Source organism: Gymnogyps californianus, chromosome 4 (assembly GCF_018139145.2).
Source record: "Gymnogyps californianus isolate 813 chromosome 4, ASM1813914v2, whole genome shotgun sequence".
Classification (NCBI taxonomy): Eukaryota; Metazoa; Chordata; class Aves; order Accipitriformes; family Cathartidae; genus Gymnogyps; species Gymnogyps californianus.
This window is the reverse complement of record NC_059474.1, coordinates 67462989-67481577: the sequence shown is the minus strand read 5'-3', so window position 1 is coordinate 67481577 and position 18589 is coordinate 67462989. Positions and strand designations below refer to the sequence as shown.

General features: G+C 37.7%; 1 protein-coding gene across 1 annotated transcript in view; it reads right to left on the bottom strand.

Annotated features, from left to right (window-relative positions):
- The window catches only part of IQCM (IQ motif containing M), a 106282-nt gene extending 89239 nt beyond the window's left edge, over nt 1-17043 (bottom strand). The window contains 3 exon segments of the mRNA XM_050896410.1: nt 6700-6770; nt 10515-10605; nt 16719-17043. Coding sequence (XP_050752367.1) covers nt 6700-6770; nt 10515-10605; nt 16719-17043 — 487 coding nt within the window.
- Between the last annotated feature and the right edge of the window lie 1546 nt (nt 17044-18589).

Genomic DNA, 18589 nt, shown 5'->3' with positions numbered 1-18589 from the left:
AAGATACTGTGTCATCACTGACACTCCTTGACATCTCTCCTGCTACACCTTGCAGGTCTTTTGTTGCCACCTGCTACTCTCTAAGTCTGATCCCACAGTTAATTTTCTCCCTGCTACCCCTTGTATAGCTGATCCCCTCCTAGCTGATCCAGCTCATTTCCAGCCTCCCAGCGACACCCTATTTCATGGCCTTTCTTTACTTCAGTCATATAAACCTTTCCATTAAAGAATTCACTTCCTGCCCACAAGGCACTTCCATGGGCCTACTTTATTGTAGTGAAAATGCAAACAACAGGGAAAAGAATCTTGTATACGCATGAATGAACTATGCTCCCTCAGAAAAAGCCCTTTGAACTGCAGTTTATTTCCCTTCTTCCCCATCTCTTGTCACCATGGGTTATTTTTCAAATGTGCTTTCACAGCAGCTCTTCATTGAAGTGAATGGCACTACTTTGGGACCTTGGTATTTGTGCAGTAATTACTATTGTTCAGCCCTATATTTAATAGGCAAGTGAGAGGACTACTAAAAATACAGCAGCGCTCATAAAGATTGCCTACAAATCCCTTTAGAAATACATACAAAGCTGTAGTCCCAAACAAACCCTGTTCCATTCAGCAAAGCTTTTCTGTTAAACTGGAATGCAAAAATACAAGACGATGAAGAAATAATACTGGGTCAGAAGAAACAGAGGAAAGAACAAAGACTGTAGTTCAAACAACTATGGCCTTGATTGGGAGAGCAGAAGTCTGTTTTATCACTGCTGCAAACTGTTCTCATTTTTTCAATTGCTTCAAAATCAAGATAACTTTAATTTGCTCTAAACAGCTTTTGATTTTATTAACAAAGCATCAAAGTGCCTGAGCAATACATAGTGTGAATATCTTTCATAAAGGTCAAATTGTTTTCCTGTCTTAGAAAGTGAAATCTCCTCACCTTTTTTATTTTACGATTCAAGCTGTATTTGAAAATGCACTGTTTATTTGCAGTGCTACAGCTCTTTCTTCTCCTTTCCTTCCTGCAAATCTTATTTCCAGCTAACACTGCCCTTTATGAAATGAAACATTTCACATGCTTTCCCATGAAAAAGCCCCATCAGTTGTGTATTCTCATGTTATTAAACAAGTATGTTTTTTTCTGATCGATGTATGACCATGAACCATGATGAATCAAGCAAGACAAATAATCGGTTCCAGAGTTTCCTGTTGTAAGATGGAAGTGAGCCATCATAAAACGTAACCCCCACAAACTGTGCTAGATGGTTTGAACTTACACTTGTAATAGTGTTAATTACCAATAGCCCCACCATTTTAGGAGCACGTAATTGAAAACCAGTTACGCTGGAATCTAAAAAGGATAACTTCTCTTCATCTGACACTATTTTTTTTCTTTTTGACAGAAAAATTGGCCATTTCTCTTGCACAATAAGAAAGAATTAGGTAAATGTGCCTGAAGCAGACAGGAGTAATTTGATTGTTTCTTAAAAACCCATTTATATTGAGGACTCAAATTGAATCCCAGCCTTGATTTTTTCCATTCTAGTCAGGTGTGACTGACTACAGATCACCTAAAATGGTGACACAAAAAGGAATTAGAGCTAGATTTATGCTTCTGCTGAAGCTCAGCAACTAGCCAATGTCCCTTTATAGAGGAAAAAGGGGGTGCAGATGTTTTCACACTGAGTGAACTCAAAAGAGAGTGTGATTCTGCAACCCCTATTTACTAGGGAGCCCGAGCAACATACAAAGGCCTCCAGCTTTTGGCAGCCCTTCAGCTCTGAAGATCAGATTTTCAAAACTGTTCAGCTGTCATAGATAAAGCAGTACCATCCAACACTTGGCCTTTCAGTTTCTGGCCTCTATTGCACCAAGTCTTTCATCCAGAAAACAGATTTCTTATTAGCATCATCTGTTAAGTCAGGGTAGGAAAACTGACTTTCATTGTAAAAGTTAATTTTCATCAGGGCATTCAGAAGTGCCAATATTAATGAATTTTTTCATATAGGACCTATCTGTAGAAAACATAGGTTTAGCAGATATTTATAGATGTATGGCTTCTGGGCTTCTATTTTCTTTCCAGTACCAGATCTGTCATAGCCTAACTATGAGAACGTATATACTAACAGTGACTTGGAAAAAGCTCGCTATTTCAACGCATTAAAAGAAAGGTCAAGAATATGAATCAGGCTATGTTGGCCAGGATGAGCCATTCTGGAGAGAGCAGTATTACCTTATTGAGTAAGTCCAACCATAAAAGATGAGTGGTCTTGCAAGAGTTTCAATCATAGCATTATTTTTTCAAAGTAAAAAACAGATGGCTTCTTTGAAGCACCTCACTCAACATTGACAGTGCTGCCAATATGTTCAGTGAGTCTTTCTTCAACCATGCTTTTGCATGAATGGGCAACATAAGCCCTTCCCATGAAAACTGATCAACGCTTTTCCATTACAATGCTCTGTTTTCAGCTACTTAGAGGAACTTCAACTATTGAAGCTAAAGTTTTCTTTGCTAAGCATATGCATCTTTAAACAACAAAAAAAAACCAACAAAAAAAACCCAAAACACCCTACTAGACAAAAACTGAATTCCAACTTGCCTCCTTGTATTCTGCTAGAAAATCATTATTCCATACGACAGAAATAGAGGTGGGCAACAGAATGAAAAAGCTGAACTAAGTTCAAACCAGTGCCTGATTGTGACTCATCTCTGTTCATGAATAAGGATGAACCAAGTCAATGCAAGGTTTCTGGCATTATTTCCTTATCATCAAATATGTTTGATTTCTCACATATTTGTCATCAGCTCCTTTGGCTTGGATTGTTTTTGGCTGATAGAGATAAGCTAGACCCTTGATTTAACTCACATCTTTAGCTATCTAGCTCATTGAAAGAGAAATATTCTGCATTCTATCGCCTTTATATACGGAATAACTTATAGCAGAAAATAAAGACAAAAAAACAGCCTCAAAGTTCTGTTCAAAAAATTTCACACTTTTGCTGAGAGGAGGAGGAATGAAAAACAGGCTCCAGGTCAACCTGTGGGCCCCTTAGGCTCTTGCAGGCCACAGTGGACTACCAGAAGAAAAGAATCAGGGCTTCTCCACAGTTTACACTACCTTAAACCCATCTAGTTCCTCTATATCTTATTACTCATATGAACTTTATTCAACAAAGACGAGTAGAAGACAGCAAAAGAAGCACTTCTACTCCTCTTCCCTCAGTCTCTCCTCACTTGCACACTTTTGCTCTTGTGGAATGTCTCTCCACAGTCCTGGAGGAAGACTGCCAGATAGAAACCCGACAAAAATACTTGTTGCCTCTCCGTCATGCAAGATGGTAGTATGAACCTTAAGGGTTCATGAACAGAGGGTCATGTAAATACTGTAAGGAGCTATGTTAATAAGCTCACAGAACATTAATAAGAGATATTCTTCTTGTTATTAATGTTTCAAAAAAGGCAGGCTGCTATTTGGCATTAACAAATAAACAGATCATATCCATTCCATACTATGAACAAAGTATCTGTATCCACTTTGCTCTATCTGTAAGGAAAGTGGATCAGTAGATCTTAGGAGTTCAAATGTATTTTTATGTATGCTTAGTGATATACACACAAACACTGATGTTAACCTACAAGAATTGATGTTTGTCTACAGCCTTAAAGCTCTTGCCTCATATTTTTAATTGAATGAATTATTTAGGTTTTTTAACAGTGTATCAAGCCTCTCCCACAAGAGGAATGACAATATTCATAATTTAATATGCAGTTTAGACTCAAAGGAATACAACCAAATCTGTGCATACATTTACAGAATTAGTCAGTTTTTGTTCCCAGAAGATATGGAAAAAGCTCTGGTCCTCTTACTTTACAAGGCAGCTGGACTAATGTCATTTGCTAAAAACATTTTAGAATTAATCCGGACATTTTTAATCAAATAATTTACTATTTTTACTGAAGACTTAGGTATTCAGCTAGTTTGACAGTTGCTTGAATATGGTTTGAGGAATATTGGCACTAATCATTGAATAAATTATTAGAAAACATTTTTCTTGCATATTCCTAGCCATTTTCACCACTGTTTATCACTATTAATGATAAAATCCACTAAGCCTAAGAAAGAATCACTTTTACCTCAGAGAGGGATAACCTGCAGTTTGCTTTCTTTTAGTATATTTTAAAAAAAAAAATCATATTTTTACAAATGCATGGACTTAAAAGCTTTAAAAGCATTAAATAGCAGATTTTTAAAAACTATTTCTTTGAAATCAACATTTTTGCAGACATTGCAAGGATATCATCATGAGGCTTTTTTATAAAGATACGTAACAAACATCACCTCATAGCTGAGCTGATGCTCAGATTCAACTTTCTCTACCTATAGTACAAATGTACAGGTAGTACCAATAAAATAATCACTTATTTTGTTTTAAAATATGCTGTCAAATTATGTTCCTCTCTCTTTTCATTCATGACCCCAGCACTGCAATCTAATCTGCCAGCATTCACATAGGGAAATTTGCACATGTCTAGGGCTTACTCATGTATATCAGCTTGAAGAACCAGATTATATGTTTCTGACTAATCAGCTCAAAGAACCAGAGTATATGTTTCTGACTAATAGACCAAAATAGGAGACTGTCACAAAGTAAAAACAACTATGTCCTTTAAAAAGGACAGTTACAATTTTTTGCAAGATTGTCTCACATTTTTCTGTTCCACTGAATAGCGTCACAGCTCTATCAGTGACTCCACAGAGGTTTCTACTCTTCATCGCATACAGTGATGTGCACAGCATGAGTGGTGGGAGCAGGATATCCAGCCTTGTTGGCCAGCAGATCTGGACCAGCTAGGAAGGAGAAGTAATCCTGTGCTGAATAGACTGTAACAGATTGCTTCCTCCTTGTAATGAATGGAGGACCAAAGCACAAACTGTAATTGAGAGCTAGCTCCCTGCCTGATCTGATCTGGGGGTGGACAACTATAGGCTGCCACTGAGTCAGTTTAAGGCAAGTTGTCATGCTGCAATTTAATCCTAAAGAACAATCAAATAAAGGTTTTTAGAGCCTTTCTTTGCCTTTCTAAACAATATTTGCAAAAACACATTGTGGATATAGTCTAAACATTCCCGTTCATTGAGACAGCAGTATCCTATTGATAGTAGCTTAAATCAGTTCTTTTTTGTCTGCTTGCATGAAAATTTAGATTTTGAAATGTGTAAAAGACCTAAACAGAAGGCATTGGAAGACAGAACAGATGTTAACTCATTCTCAATACCTGATTGTCTCAGAATCCATTGGCTTTTCATAGTCTTACATTTCTGTATACCAAGATTATAGAGAGCAGAGAAAAAAGGAAGATCAGAGCAGACAGATCATTTTACTGCTAGCAACAGTCTACCTGGGGACTTTTAAGCGCAGTAGATTAAGAAAATGTTTAGTGACTATCATGATTCAGAGCCCGGCTAAGTCTGTGAAAGCCCTAAGAAGCATTTATGGCAAACACATTTTTGTTATTGTTTCTGTTTATCAAGGAAAACTCAGGTCAGATAAGTGTCTTATTTTCACAAGAGTCAGATGTTTTTCTCTATTTCTCAGTGCCCTTTGACTGAAAGAGATGGAACTGAGTAAGTTCCTTAGGTCTCAAAAGCATTAAGTCTCCAATTTTGAATCGGGAGCTTTTACTGCAGATCTCTTTTCAGTCACATTATTTTTAGTGAGTTTCCACAGAGGAATAGGGGTTCAGGCTCTCAGCTGGCCCTTATACTACAGCAGCTTAGGCCAGTGAAAAGCTAATACAAGCTAAAGTCAGGATTCAAGCAGTCGATGCTGGCAAAGGGAAGACTCAGCTGAGGGTTATGAGATCCATCCTGCAAGATGGAGGTGTCAAACAAAGAAGGCTGGAGCAGAATTAGGCTGTCTATTTGGCAGCAGGAACAAGCTGGGACAGGAGGCAGGACAGAAGGAGACATATCCAAGAGTCGGGATCAAGAGCCAAGGCTGGAGCAGATAGAAACTGGTGTTAGGTCTCAGGATCACAGACCAGAGCTACACCCAAGTGCCTGATGGGGAAACCTGACTGATGGGAAAACCATCAGCCAAGCTTTCAAGCCAGTATCTAAATCCCTGGGGGACAGGCTGTGGCCAGGCCATTTGATTGTTGTTTGGACTGACGGTGATGAGGTGCCCAAGTATCCAAGAAAGGTTTGGAAGGGGTTTGATGCATGCTAGAACTGCTCAAGACAGGAGGGGGCACAATGGGACTTGACAATAGTACTGTCAGTCAGCCGAGTTCTTGGTACGTGCTCATGTATACAAAGAAATACGCAGGAAATACACAGGAAAACAGACACCTTTCACTTTGGGTTTGAAGGACAGAGCATAAAGGTTTCAAGTAAGCTAGCAAAGCCCATTCAGTAGGAGGGAATTAGGAGATAAATATGGAGTGTTGTCCCTGAGATACATGGATTTACAAAAAACTCTGAAATTAAAAAAAAAAAAAAAAATCTAAATTTGTCTAGCATCAATATTGTAAACCTTTTGAAGTTTTGCAAAACATTAGAAAGAATACACTCAACATGAGGGATTTTTAAAAAATACCTCTCCCTCCAAAAACTCAAGATAACTTTTCTTTTCTAATACTCAGTATAGGTTAATCAGATTATATGTACTCTCTGTACCAGAACAGAATTTAGTCCTCTTTACCTTTGTGTGTGATCCGAAACCCAGGAATACCATATGGTCTAGGAGAAGCACAGGGTAAATCCAAGGATCTGCTTTAAAAAAATAAAAACAAAGCCGAATTTTCTCTTTTCTCTATCTCTACAAGCTTACATTATAAGCTAAAGTCTCATACCATGTAAAACATCACTTCCAAATATGTTTTTAAACACTTAAAAGTCAAAATTAACCATTTGAATAAACACTAGCTTTTGGGTTGCGGACTTTTTAATGCTAGAGTCTTTAATTTCTAAATTAGCTGTTCTTATTAGATGTGCTTAAAATCATTACAATCTAAAAACTGCTTTGTGATAACAGGAAATAAATTGATGGCTTCATTCTAGTTCTTCACAGACTGACTTCTGTCATTGTGACTTAATTAGCTGCCACTCATGTTGGTGTTGTAGGTATGGAAGTCAAAGAATGAAAGTAAACAAATATTTTCTATGGTAGCACTGCAAAACACAGATTTGTCCATATTGGTAAAGAAGATTGGGCAAGTGGCATCGCCTACAGATATGCTGTAGCTGTTATGTGAATAACAGGTGTCAGTGAGACAAGGAGAATGACTTCTGTGAAGCTTCATTCTCTTTTGGATGGGTGGGAGCAGGCTGGTCTGGCTTTTGCTTCTTCATAGCCATGCCAATCTGTCTGCTCATCTGTTCACAGGATGCTCTGTGGAGTAATTCTGTCAGTTCCAGATGTTTCATTTATTTTGCCATTAAAACAATGTGATGTGCAGCTGTCATGGTGGGTAATTTTCAGAAATAAAAAAGTATATTCTATTTGAAAAATCAATTACTGAAAACTACTCTGTTCATGAGTACCAGTCACAGATTTGCTGAATTTTAATTCAGTCATGGAGATTGTGCTTTTGGGCTCCATTAAATATATAAATACATTATATTAACATAAATAAGTTTATCTAACATGTTTTAACCTAGCTGCTTCGCTGGTTAATTTTGCATGATGCTGGATGCATAAAACATACTCATCCCAGGGAACAAGTTTGTTCCCATGGCCAGTTTCTAGAACTGTTGTGAAATAACTAAGAGCCACAGGAGCCTCCATGGGATGGGCACAGTTCAGTTTCAGCTCTGGCTTGGAAATAAGGCTATCAAGAATTGCCATAGTCAAGAGTAACACAAAGTACTTTTAAAACTTGAGCACTTTTTCCCACATCTGCTGTGCAACCATGGTCACAAGGGTCCAGATATTACCAAAAGATCAACAGGAAATTCATGGAAAGGAAATCACTATCACAACTCAGGGATGTAATTGAGTTTGGTATTTAAGTATGCCATCTTGTAAAGAATGTGGGGGTTTTTTCCTATTTTATTTATTTAACAGCCAAATTCATGTTCATGAAGATCTAGGATACAATATGTATGGAAAGTTACTAGAGGCTTATCAGATTTCATCAGTGTTAAAGGTATTTAACCTTTTGTTTACCCCAAGACCTTGTGACACCCACCAAGAACAGTTATCATGCAGAAGCATAGTGCCCAACTCTGCTTTATTACTGAGGTATGTTACACTTTCCAAAAATAAAATCCAGATTATATGCCCTAGTTTTAAATCTCTCATGTTCTCTTATAATGTACTCCAGCAGTGATCAGGAGGCTGATCTTAAGTTGTTTGTGAATTCCAAGTGTGAAGGAAAGGTTACTTGAGATACTCAGGCTGAAAAGAGGTTACACTGAAAGCAACATAAGATGAAATCACAAGTATAGCTGTAGTTTATTTTTCCTTGGGAGTGTCACCACTGGAACTTTACATAAATTCACAAGGATTTGGAGAGACTAAATGAGCTTTCCTGGAATTCTTGAAGAATCTTAAGAGCCTGATGTAAGAGAAGGCAAAAGAGAAATTCTGAATAGGATTTTCCATTGATTTTGAGTTTAAGGTTCATGTTCATGTACTACTGATGATGGTGGGCCACTATCAATCTTATTTTCAGCCAGGTCTCCGCACTTCAATAGATATATACGATTGCAGTGCATGTGCGTGTGCCCTTAAAGTAGCTAGGCAATGTCTTCATGTTACTACCTTCACTTAGAAAACACTTGAGAAGGTGCAAATGCAACCACAGGTGTGGGAGACTGTAACAGGCACACAGAAGGATTGCCAGTAAACAGGGTTGAGTCTGCAAAATGTTGTCACAAAGGTGCAGGTAAACTCAAAGTAATCAAAAAAGAAGCCCGAAAATTCAGGATTATAGACCTCAATGCAAAATCCGTTTGCACATAGCCATCCTTGCCCCCTGCTTTTTCTGCTTTATAGTGGTCTTCTTTGTTTGTTACTCCCTACTTCCTCCCTTCATTATGATTCCATTTCTCTTTTCTATCTAGGTGCACACAAGAAGTGGGGGATGCAGAGGGGATACTAAACAGTGGAAACCCTTCAAAATCATCAAATAAATATTTTAGTAAATATATTAAGGTTTGTTCTTTTTGGATGGAAGCAGAAGCAAATGAAAGGTCTTTCATAAGCTATAATTTTGTCTTCCTTTAAGGATATGTGGATAGAAGCAGCCAAAGCTCACTGATATGGCTAAACTGTTTTCTGTGAGCAGCCATTTCATTGTGCTCATGCAAGGCAAATATAATTACCCAGCTAAACAGATAAAATGATAAGTCTCTAAAACTACACACTTAGATCTCTATATTCTTCCACCAATATTTTAATCTCAAATTGAAATTGAAAATGTTCCACTAAGAATGTTCCTTAAAGTGCTAGAATTCAGATGATAAAAGGAAGTTATTGTCAACAGTTTTGAGGCATTATTAGAAAGGTGTTTGAAATGGTAATAAGGATGTTTGAGAAATCTTTAAAACTATCAAAAGCATAAAGCAACTTTGGGAAGATTCAGTTCACAAAGTATCAGCCAAGATTGCAAATAAATATCCATAATGGGTTAGAGTGTGCTCTGTTACTCATGTTGGTGGGTGGGCGGGCATGTGTTCATACACATAATCTCATCAGAGCACATGGGCTGCAGCCATGAGTAAATACTTACCAAAACAGTTCAGAGCTGCGCAGCCCAGGTCAATGCAGATTCACAAGAAGTGGTGCTACCACAAGGGAGAAATGTGCCACAGAATGATTATGCCATGCTGATCGGAACAGAACAAAGGGAAAAAGCTGATTTTTGGGAGCAGAACTGGGTCAGATCTTCAGCTGCTGTAAATGATCACCAACTTGTTTAGGTCAAGGCAACCAAAGATCTTGTTCTTTTTGTAGATATGGTAGGTTATTGCATAACTGATGTTTTAAAAAGGTGAAGTAGATACTCTAAAAATTATATAAGTGCATTTTTTCTCTTTTTTTTTTTAAGTTTACGTTTCTGTAGTGTTTTAGTTTAGGTATAGGGCCTGACCAGAGATCACAGGATGTAAATATGAGTTTGACCACTAAAATCAATGAGAAAAAACATTGGGAATTTAAACTAGTAAGTTTATGCATATAAAAAGGAAGGTTCAGTTCTTCTTACTATAAGAACTAAAGTCTTTAAAGCGTATCGTTGGAAAGATAGCTTATCCTACATTTTTCAGTGAGATCTTGGGAATAATCTGTATATTGAAGAGGCAATAGTGAACTCCATAACAATAAATGTAAACAAGCAATCAAACAGAACTTTTATTCCTAGATGTTGTAGAACTTTATAATTTCTCAAAGAATTTACAGTAAGAAATTTACAGTAAATATAACATATAACCTGTAAAAAGGCAGAGTCAACTTCTTATTTGGCTTTGAGAGGAAAAACAATTAGTAGTCCAGTCAATTATCCCAAGTCTTACCTGAGAGATGAGAAGTTCTCCTTTTTCTCATTCTCCAAAGCTTTACTCACAGAGTCAATCCCGGACACCAACTCTGTTATACTTATTCTCTCTATGAAAAAAGTAAGTGATATAACAAAGATTTAAAATATATTTATTTCTATATATACAAGCACAGCCAGCTCAAGAGAGACACCAAGTCATCATGTTTTTCTACAAGAGTATGAGAAACTTCTCAGGAAAACTACAAACATATGCACATACTGCAAACAGACATCTCCAATGTCACTCTGCATTTAATTTTGGACTCCAAACCATTATGCAAGTGGACCACACACTCCACATAGCTCTGTTTTATATTCACAAGCACGGAGAAAACTAAACCACTTTTAAGCATAAAAATTGCTTTAGAAAAGATCTTATTAGGAATGTACACATACAGCAATTGTTTTAAAAGTACCAAAGATAGCAAAAACATTCAATAGCCTTCAAATATGTACACTACAAGTACCATTTCTTTCCCCTCGCTCCCTTCAGAAGCTTTCCTTAAACAATAAAAATATTCCCTCTGTATTTACTTCCCATTTACTTCCCCAAATTAACATATTCTAAGTTTTAAAAATGTTTTACATTTTGTACTGTGTTCACACACACAGACAGATGAATTTGGAAGCTTTCTGTTTCTTTTAGCACCCACGTAATCATACCACAGTACGCTATGGGTGAGGTAGAACCAAAGATGCGTATTCCTCCAAGCCCCACCATGCCAGTTCAGCACACTGGCAAACAGATCATTATTTAAGTCTCTCTCTTACAAACACTCATACTTTTCAGAGAGAAACAAAACACTGGGAAGAAAACAAATGAAGTCCCTTAATTTCAGTAAAACGAAGTGGAATACAAGTGTGAACTCTAATTTGAAAGTAATGAATATAAGGGGATTCAGAAATCAGTCAATTCCAATTCGTCCTGTGAGCTGCTCTCACCTCACTGCAGCAGATGCAATGCAGCCCATGCAACTTGCACCCAGCAACAGCTCACTCCCATTAGCCTGGCAATACGCCTGTATAGCCTTAGCACACTCAAGTATAAGACAGAAAAAAATACCACCAAAGCATGTATCTCTAGTAGACGGAGTGCCAAACCCAGAGTAGCAGTGCTGATGTCTTGATTTGTACCAGCTTAGGAATATAAAATTCCCCCTGATTTATATCGTACTTTATAATATATCACTTTGAAATCAAAGATCTTTCCTCTTTTGTATTTAAAATGCGTACAGGTTCATTTAACACAGGTAAAAGTTTTTCCAGTTTCAGTGCCATAAGTAAATTCACATATTCCACAGGGGGAGTTAGGCAGGCTGCATATTTTTGGTCTTCTCTTTATTTTGGATATTTCCTCAGTTTTGTGTTCAATACATTTATGCATTTTTGCAAACTCTGTTTTAAACAGAATGACCCTAAACCCATTCTCCTCTGAGTTGTACATCTTTCAGTCTCTTTGTTCTTGTGATTATTAACATGTCATTAGCTCCCCAATCAACAGAGAATTTTCCTTGGAGAATTTGAATTTCACATATAGAAACCAAGCAGAAAAATTCTGTCTTTGGCATAAACCTTTCAAGATTTCTTTATGTATCATCAAGTACATGGAAAGGCTTTACAGGACATCTGTAACTTCCCCAGCATGCAGTACACTACCATTCCAAATGCCAGGTACACAACTTTTATGAGAAGACTTAATATTAGCATTAATCCCATGGCTTTTCCAGCTGATATTGTCTTTCCTCTTTGCATGCAAGTTTGCAACATCTCTCTCACATTTTGGCACTTTCATTTCATACTTCACAGTTTTATTAGCACTTTGAGCTTTAAAAGATAGCTCATTTATTTGCTATATCTAGATGCCACAGAACTTTGAATACACTATATAAAGATGTAGCGCAAGATAGTGATGGAGTACAGTCAGACACAGATAATTATCCTGAAAGCATTCCAGAAATCGATCTAGTATAATTGCCCTTTGTCTAGAGTAGCAAAACCAGCAGTCCTGCCAGACTGCAGCTTCACGTCTAGCAATTTGTACATTGTATTTTTTGTTCAAAGATCAGCCATTCTGATATTAGTACACAAGATACAGTGTCAGGTGATGACAAAAGGTTCATCAAGACTATGTGTAATTGTCCTTTAAGATATTTCTCTTATAGAGCCTCTATACAAATACACATTTACGTAAGTACAAGCAAGAATGGTTGCAGGCTTCCACTGCTAGATTCCTTTTCAGCCATCTCCTAAAGCAGGGGTGTTTTAGGTCACTACCATTCCCTGAGATCCACTCTCTCCTATTCTCACCATCTATCTTCAAGCCAGCCTTTTCTTCACCTCTGTCTTTTCTCCCCCTCTGTATCTCTTCTGCCCTCAGCCAGCCATCACGGTAGATGGCAAGCTAAAATAAGTTGGTCTGCAAGAAGATCCAGAGGCGTTCAAATCCAGAAGCATTATTGTCTCTAAATGAAGGTAGAAAGTGAAAGGAAGGGTTTGGTCATGACTGGGGGGTGGGGGGGCGAAAAATGCGTATCAATTACCTTTGAATATACGGTGCAAGTTCTAAACAAACCTGTATTGTTCTGATAAAAGTAGGTCTCTTTCTGCAGCATTGCTGCTGTTCTGCTCAATGAAATATTCAATAATGGTAATTCTCTTGCTTCTCGCAATGTGCAGGAACCTTACTCTCCAAAAGTACAACCATTTAACAGCCAGAAACATTGCCCAAGACTAATGCTAAGGCAGAGCATGAAGTCATAAGCATGCACAGATGTTACTATTTGAAAACATTAAAGAGGTACTGAAGTTCCTGAGCACATCCCAAGCTGTGTTGATTTCAGCAGTAATGAGTCATAAGGGAAGAAGATACTACTAAAATTACATGCCTAGGATACTTTTCTTTGCCACTTACATTTAGAAAAAAAACAACAGTGTCTTTAGAAAGACTTAATGGGGATGAGAGCACTCTGAAAGACTGCTGTTACCAAGGGCTAAAATGAATAAATCTGCTTGCCTGTATTTATGCGGTTAAACAAATACAATGCTAATGCATTACACATTTCTGATGTTATCATGGATGGCTCAGGAGATCTAATTTCACAAGTATCTAAAAAAGGTTAGTGCTGAAGGTTACAGGAAGTTATAAAATTATTATTTTAAGGAAAAGTTTATTTAATGGAATTTGGGCAGTTTTATAAACATAGCAAAGAAAGTGGGACTACTCACACATTCTGTGCCAGTCCCGCTCTGATTAATAATTGCATTAAGCCTACTGAAATATTCAGTTAGGTGAGCGAACACACTCAGGAGGTCTTATTTTTTTAGAAGTCCCTGAACCTTTTCTGAGTAGCAGCTCAAGCCTACTCCAACATGCAGAAACAGGGATTTCATGCTGAGCATGAAAATTTACCACAGTGTGCTAATATAGTTATGCTCATGCTATCCTTTCTGTAGCTATCTTATCCTTGTACTCCAGAAGAAAGGGCTCCTAAATTAAGAAAATATTAGAAGAGATGCAACCCAATAACTCTGTTCATTTTGGCAAGTATAATTCAAGGTGTAAGAAAGCTTTCTTTAGGGGAGAAAGTAAAAATCTAAGAGCTGTCTTGGCTCATTATGTACTAGAGAACTGGAATTTTAACTAGGCAGAGAAGAGTTAATATTGTCCATTTTGCACTTTTACCAGTACAAGAATAAAGACACACAGAAAAAGAGATAATCTAAGCTATTGCTGTGTGACTAACTCAAGGAATAGGGCACCAAAACTGGAAGAAAGTACGAGTTCATGAAAATAGAAATTTCAGATTTGTTTCCCCTTTTTTGTTGTTGTTCAGAGATTCTTTTCTTCACTTTTCCTTGTTGTTTAGGGATTCTCTCTGTAGAAACAACTTTGCCCTAGACACCCTCTCTCCAGAAATGCTCTCATTTTCTCTCATGTCTGGAGAGAACTACTTAACCGCACATACTTCAATAAGATAGCAGGTATCAGTCAACATCTCCTTGTTGGGCCCAAACTTAGCTAATGAAATGAACCAGTGTAAATTCCATGTCACCTTTTACCAAGTGGTCACTTACATATTCACCTACATATCACAGTATCAGTCTCCTCTACTTAATCCTGTTTGCTGTGGTTTGACTCTAGATATTTAGATATCTAAATTCAGATAAATACATTTAGTTATCGATCTAAATATCTAGATGGATACTTATGGAGAAGCTGGTTTGATTCAGAGTGTTTGAAATGAGGTGCAATCCACCAAAAGTAGGTACTCTCTTTCTTGATGGGGAAAAAAAAAGGAAATAACATATCTAAATGTAAAAGTGGATCTTTGGGGTTTCAGAATTGCCAGGTAGACTTTCTCAACATTCTTATTAAATTGCAAAGATCGTGTTTTTCCCTTAGAACTTGCCAAATTTCATAGTACTGTGGAACTTGGGCCACCTGTACAGATGTCCTGGTTTCGGCTGGGACAGAGTTAACTTTCTTCTTAGTAGCTGGTACAGTGCTGTGTTTTGGATTTAGTGTGAGAATACTGTTGATAACACACTGATATTTTAGCTGTTGCTAAGTAGCACTTATCTTAAGGATTTTTCAGTTTCCCATGCTCTGCCAGCAAGCAGGTGCACAAGAAGCTGGGAAGGAGCATAGCCGGCACAGCTGATCCGAACTAGCCAAAGGGATATGCCATACCATAGAACCTCATGCCCAGTATATAAATGGGGAGGAGTTGGCCGGGAGGGGCAAACCACTGCTCGGGCATCGGTCAGCACACGGTGAGCAATTGCATTGTGCATCACTGGGGTTTTTTCTTTTTTTCCCCCTCTTCTTTTTTTGTTATATTTCTTTTCATTACTATTATTATTATATTTCATTATTATTATTGTCAATATTATATTTTACTTTAGTTATTAAACCCTTCTTATCTCAAGCCACAAGTTTTACCTTCTCTCCCGATTCTCCTCCCCCTCCCACTGGGAGCGAGGGGGGAGTGAGGGAGCAGCTGCGTGGTGCTTAGCTGCTGACTGGGGTTAAACCACGACAACAGAATACAGATTAAAGTCTATAGGTTAAAAATGACAGGAAGCTGGATTTGGTTTATATCCTGCAGTATTTAGTGGCTTCATTCCTTTTATCTCTAAATAAATACTTGACAAGGCCAAAGGAGTAAAGCTTGGAAGCATTTTCCCCAAAATGCAAACCGTTTTCTCAGTGTTGAATGGCTTGAACATTTGCTCTACAGAAAAGGAAAAATCAGACTTACAGATACGTTCCTTCGGAGGTACGCATCCAGCAGCCCTTTATAACCCTATATAAGTTTTGTTTTACCTCAAGTAGAACTAGTGAAAGTTGTTAAACTTATCAGCTGGCTAGGTCTGAAAATGCTGGAGACATTTCTATGATGTCTATTATTGCAGTACTTTTCTTTTTTAGCAGATGGCAGGGGAACACACGAAGTCAGGACATTCATGTTTAAAAGGGTATTAAATTCCAGTCTTCAAAGCAAAATCAAGAGAGAGATGTGTGGAGAATGTGTCCCCTTCTGACATACAGAGTTCAGGATCTCCAGTGAAAAAAATTCCTTAACTTCACAAAAAGTGAAGTTCCCTTCCACATCATGGAATAAATAAATTGAGCCCAAACAAGGACCAATCACATGACATCACATGAATGCCACAGAACAGTCACATGATTCACATGACTTCTTGCTTCACTTTCTTCCACATCTGAGTGACTCAGAGAGTCATTGTGAGAAAACAAATAAGGGTAATATTCAATATAAAAAGCTGTTAGCTGAAAAGATACCATTTTGATGGAAACTGAGCTTTTAGCAAATTAATATTTTATATCCAAATTATCTGCTTTCTGCAGAAGTTACTTGTGAGACACAGAAAACAACAACAAAAAAACCTTTCCAAGATTGTGCTCTGTTCAAGATTTTTTTCACTGTGCAGTTTTGCTAGTGTGTGTTATTCATAAACCAAGCTACACTATAGTTACAGACCAAGAAGATTATAACGTAGCTCATCAGCTGCATAAATCTATTAATGGACATGGAAAAGTACCAATGCCCAATCACATGAGAATGTGGCCTCATGACAAAAAAGGCAGCAGTGGGCAAACAGTAAAGTGCTGAATTCCCTCCTGGTTAAAAAATTATATGTGAAAGGAAAAACTTCTCACCTTCTTGCTCCATAGCGTGCTGTGGAGATACGTAGATGTAAGCCTTATAACTTTTGACAGCCTTCTCAGGGAACATAAGGCTGAGCGTTACAGAAAGTGGTCTTTCAGGTAACTTGTACAACCTTTCTTCTAAACAAGAATCTTGCTGAAAAACTCTTTTCCAGCTTGCCTTTCCAAAAGCTTTGGTGTCGTAAGAGTTGGCATTATTTTCCAAAATAGAAGGACCACTCACAGGAGTCTGAGTTGAGCCCCAGCTGCAATAAGGTATGGAAAGTTGCTGGGAAGATACGGACTCATTGCATTTCTGTTGATAAAGTGAATACATATGTTATTAAGATGATGATAGTTTTTAATTATTTCTTTTGCATTGAATTATCTCCAAGCTCCTGATATCAAATAAGATAACAGTGAAATAAACACTTAGTTATCTCAGAAATGCCAGGAGTCCAACAGTGACATTTCCCTTCATTTTCCTTATGAAATGGAGGTGCATCATCTGACTTTTTATTCTTTATTTCCATTTGAGAGAAATTGTTGATTTTGTTGAATGACAATCACTAGCTTGTTCTTAAATAAAAAAATATGAAAAAGGAAAATGAACAAATTGAGCTGCAGTTTTCAGATCTTGAAGCTTCTTCTGACTGCAAAATTTTTATATATCGGCTAAGTGCCCAAATACGAAAATCTTTAGCAAGAACCCATCCATCCTTGACCCAGAACTTTCAGATTAGATTTTACACCTATTTAACAGCTGGTCACTTAGCATTGGCCTATTTTATGCAAATAGTCTTTCATTTAAATAACAGTCCTTTCCATTTATTCGAGTAATTCAATTTCCTAAGGACAGCCTAATAATACAGCTGCCCCATTATGCCATGGATGAATGTAGTCAAATACTTGTAATTATATTTTAAATATGTTACTGCTATTTAGTATTCTATCACACCCACAGAATGGTTGGTAGCTCACAGATATGAAGTACAGAGATCCCAGTCTTATCTAAAGCACATACAGTGTAGGTCCCTGTTCTAACAAGGATCACTATATTGGTGCATTTTGTAATGCTCACGTAGATAAAATTACTGGAGCTTTAATGAAGAAAAGTTTAATTGATAATCATTTTACACACATATCTATAGGTAGTTCAGCAGAGGAGAATTACTGTAGTAATTACACAGTATTTTAGAGAGTCCTTCTTCCATCTAAATTCTGTGCCTGGTTTTGCCACAGGCTGTAATACCACAAAAGAGGGGTGCATTCACAAGGATTCACAAGGCCTCAATTACTCTTATCAGTAGGTGAAAATATCCTACAGATCTTTTATAACTAAGCTAGTTCCTATTGGAACCAGTAGGAAGGGGCTGTAGAGAGAACGAGTCTCTGTGCTGAAACAGACAGCACAGACCAGACTTGAGAAGGGTAGCAGCTGAGCAGAAAAAAAAAACAAAGGGGGAGAGGTTTTGTAAGACAGATTCAAAAAGAAATGGGTCATGTGTATCAATGCATTCAGTGTCGCAGAATTTCTAGCTTCAATTAAGGACACAAACAAGTTCCCACTTTGGTGTCAAATGACACCAAAATTCTCCCTTTTCTCTCACTCCCCTGAAAATAAAGTGTCCTTGATAAACTGTGCCCGACATCTCATCCATCCATCTTAAGTTCTCCCCACTGTACGTTCTGAGATAGCCCTGCAGTGCCTTCCTGGGCCCCCGCCCAGGGACCCAGCGGATAACATGCATGATCCTGACATGGCCACACCACCTCACAAATGAGTACCCCAAGCACAATCCTGGGGAAGGACACCCTCGCAGCATGGCTTCCTTGCCATGCCTTGAGTGTAACCCATCCCTGTGTCCCTACCTGGTGATGGC